This window comes from Penaeus monodon, chromosome 24 (assembly GCF_015228065.2).
Source record: "Penaeus monodon isolate SGIC_2016 chromosome 24, NSTDA_Pmon_1, whole genome shotgun sequence".
Classification (NCBI taxonomy): Eukaryota; Metazoa; Arthropoda; class Malacostraca; order Decapoda; family Penaeidae; genus Penaeus; species Penaeus monodon.
The window spans coordinates 15,113,867-15,117,888 of record NC_051409.1 but is presented as its reverse complement, the minus strand read 5'-3'; the positions used below and the strand labels follow the sequence as shown (position 1 = coordinate 15,117,888).

At 37.4% G+C, this 4,022-nt stretch overlaps 1 protein-coding gene across 1 annotated transcript in view; it reads right to left on the bottom strand.

The window, feature by feature from the left end:
* Positions 1-4,022, bottom strand: part of LOC119588623 (flocculation protein FLO11-like) — a 9,860-nt gene that overhangs the window by 2,751 nt on the left and 3,087 nt on the right. The window contains 4 exon segments of the mRNA XM_037937262.1: positions 29-229; positions 232-1,986; positions 2,416-2,503; positions 3,059-3,225. Of these exon segments, the coding sequence (XP_037793190.1) occupies positions 29-229; positions 232-1,986; positions 2,416-2,503; positions 3,059-3,225 (2,211 nt within the window).

Genomic DNA, 4,022 nt, shown 5'->3' with positions numbered 1-4,022 from the left:
TCAAATAATGTTTCTAGCAATCACTTACCAGTGACAGGAACATCACGATCAAAGAAGTCTGAATCATCATCTGGATCCCGGGCTGTGAAAGGCTTGGGCTGTGAAGGTTTTACTGGAAGGGACGGTGTTGGTGCTGTGCTGGAGGTGTCTGTCAAAGAGCTGACTGACGGCTGGCTGACTTGTACCTTCGAAGTATCGGGCTTTGGAAGTGGGTCATCTTTTTTCACATTTGCGCAACAGGTATATTTTCTAGCTCACTGGGATTTGGTTTCTTTGTGTCTGTGTGAGGTGTGGGTGATGGTGCCTGGGTCTTATCTTTAGCTTTTACATCTGATGAAGTAGAGGTTAAAGAACTGTCTTTTGACTGAAGTGATGAAATTTTACTATTGCTTATGCTTCTCTCATCAGTTGATGGAGCAGATGGAAGTGATTTTTGATTACTTTTCCCAGTTGATGTTGAAGGAGTGGTACTGGCTTTAGAATCTGGCTGGTGATCTTTCTGCTGATGACGTTCTCCTATATCTTCTTTGGAAGTGGTTATTTTGGTATTATCCTTTGTCTCATTGGTAATTTTTGCATTATTTTCTGATTCTAATTTGGTATTACTTTCTGACTGTTTTTCTGTGTCTCCTGATTCTGAACCTCTCATACTTATTAACTGTTTTTCAGCATTTTCTGGCTTCCTTTCCAGCTGCTTATTGTCAGGTGTATGGTAAGCAGAACTGGAGTCTACACTATTTCCATGGGATGATAAATCACGAGAAACAGAATTGGAGGCACTGTCTATTTTTCCAAGAGTTGGACGAGATATTTCCCCTTGCTGATTGTTTACTGTTGAAGCTGACAGCTCATTGGATCCACTTCTGTCTTGGGAGGGAGCTTGTTCTTGGGGTGAAAGAGGAAGGCTCTCATCCATCATTTCATTATTTGCCTGTACAGAGTCAATGCTGTGAGCTTCTGACAGTCCAGTAACAGTAGGCCTAGTAGGAAGGCCAGTGCTTGTACTAGCTTCTTCAGACTGCTGACTTGCTAGTCTGGAAAAGTTGTTAGTTACTGGAGTCTCATTATGCAAAGGAGCTGCAGAATCTATTTGTTGCTCTTCTGCCTTGATCTTTCTTTCTGGATTTTCCAACATATTTGGAGTACTAATACCTTGATTATTTTGACTAGAACTTATTGGCTCTAAATGAGGAGCTGTAGTAGTGTCTGTCCTTCCTGTGGGAACAGAATTAGCAGCAGATTCTCTCTGCCTAGTCTGGAAGGAAAGAGTGCTCAAATATATATCTATTGGATTCTGAATTGAGTTTGCATTTGCCTGTGATGTAAGATTGTGAGAAGGTTGATTCAGAGTATCTTGATGAAAGGGTTTATCAGAGGAAACTCCTGCATACCCATGGTGTGCTTCAGGTGGCAACTGACTACTTTCATAAACCATAGACAGACTTCTGGCCACAAATGATGATGGATTTGATAAAGAAGTGTTAAAACCTCCTTGTTCAGTTAAAGCAGGCTGAGGAGCATTCTCCTGATATGGATACTGAATCTGGGAAGTGACAACAGGTACAGCAGATGAAGCTGATGAGACAAGACCACCATTTGACAAATTTACATTTCTGTTCGCTAACTCCTGCTGACTCAGATTCAATGAGGGTTGAGGTACTCCTGGATGTAGTAAAGGATGGGGTACAGTCATATGGTTAGAGGTGACCTGACTAGCCATACTGCCAGATGCCAAACTATTTCCTGACTGCTGAACTGACCCATGGCTAGTTGGAGCTAACGAAGGGGCTATGGGTGACGCCTGAGGAACAGCTGCAGAAAAAGGGTTCAGACTTGACATGGATGAGGCTGGCATAGGAGTGCTGGCTCTCTGAAATATGGAGCCTGAGGTGTTTGCCCCAGGAGGAAAATTTCCCAAGATGTTTGCTCCTTGGGGGAAAATGCTTGCACTTGCTGCAGATGGTATGAAGCCTGACCCTAGTCCTACTGAAAAAGAAATGTTGAACAAGTATAGTTTCTATAGTTTATTTTGGAGCTCTTAGATGTTAATCTGGTATTTGGAAAAATAATAAAACATATATAACTATATTACATTAAAACAAAAATATGTACCAAAAAGACAAGTCGAATAAAATTCTATCTGTGAATGTTCACTAATTCAGTATAAATATAGTTCTGATATATAGGAAGACAACTTGGATTAGGGCTATTAGATATTAATGCCACAACATATCCAAGAAAGTGCAAATAAATTAATTGTATCTACAATGTTCTAACTTCTGTTCCCTTTGCAGACTTCCCCATAGACATTTTCTTGGCATATGAGGATCCACAAATTTCATTATAACCAGTGTCCACAACATACATAAAGAATGGAAAGCAGAAATAGAATCATAATAATAAAAAAGTACATACCTGTTTGATATAAATCATTGAGATAAAAATTGGAAGAACTGCTTTTCAAGTTGGGATAGGCCATTTCAAGTTGTGCCTCATATTGTTGCTTCAAAAAAAGAAATAAAGCAATTAAGTCTTTGACAGTAGCTAATATCTTGGTTCAAATAACAATAATCTTAACTGTAAATAAAGTAATTTACATAATCATTCATTAAAAATAAAAATTCCTTTAAGATTTTATCAAATGGTGACTGCATATTAATTAGTATTGTACAAGAATAAAAAAGCTGTCCATAAATCAATCTCAAATATCATTTTCTACTAAGTCTTAAACCAGAGTATAATGCTGACTCATGGAATCAAGATCAGTGCAAGATAAAAAGAAAAAAAAGTAGCTGTTGGTCTTGTTCTTAGATTATTATTATTAGGAGTATTTTATTGCCTAGAAAATCAGAAAGTTTATAAAACTGAAAATATACGCACAAGCTCCTTTAGTCATCTCCCCTCCCCTTATTAAAGATCAATAAGAATGAAACAAACCTATTAAAGCATATTCAATACAGTCTCCCTCAGTTCCCAAAAATCACTTAATTACTTATGATTAGAAAAAAGGGATAACTAGAACTTGTATATAACCCTAATTGCTCTCTCTTCACATTACCTTTCTATTCCGCAGCTTCTCTGTCTGAGCTTCTAAGAGCTGGTGTTCTCTTGTCACAGCTTCCACCTGAGATAATAATTTGCGCACTCTCTGGGCAGCTTCTAACTCCTCTCTAACAAGTTCTTTGTGTAGAGATTTTACCTTGGTCCGCAGCTCTTCATGTCTTTAAAATATTAGCAAAAGAGGGATACTTGAGAGGTGGACAAATGTTAAATCAACATGTCATATTCAGTCCGCTTCCACTTCTAAGTTAACCAATCAAAACTGCCAATATTTGAAATATTAATTTTGAATTTGCATCTGAAAAACATGCCCCTCACTCATATGGGCACATGCTTTGACTCTTATATCTAAAAGATACACTTGCTACCTGCTCATACTGGCAAACAGATACCCAGAACACATGATCCCTACTTATGCTGGCATGTATTTCAACTCTTGAATCCAAAACACTTGCTCCCGACTTGTACTGTGTTTTTAACTCTTGTATCTGAAGCACATGTGCCCTAATCATAATGGCATATATTTTGAATCTTGTATCCAAAGTTAATGCCCTAAACTTATACTAGCAAGTGTTTTGGTCTTGCCAATCAAAATTCATACTGGTTTGTGTTCTGTCTCATATCCAAAATTCATGCTCCCTCATGTGTTTTAGATAAAAAAAAAATTTGAAACTAATAGTTCACAGATTGGCAACACTGAGTCAAGAACTTGATAGTGCAGGGGACTATACACATAAGCTATTGTAGCTACATGAAGAGTAAGAATATGAGAAAGGCTATTAGTAGGGTATTAGTTACAGAAGTAGAAACAAACTTACAGAAGTAAAAACTGAGAATTAAAGTGGTTAAAAAGATTATTTTGTATTATAAAATAAGTGATAAACTAATTTTATTATGATATCCACACTACCATACTGATATTGAGGCAGTTCAAAGCTAATGCTGCAATGAATCTTTCAACT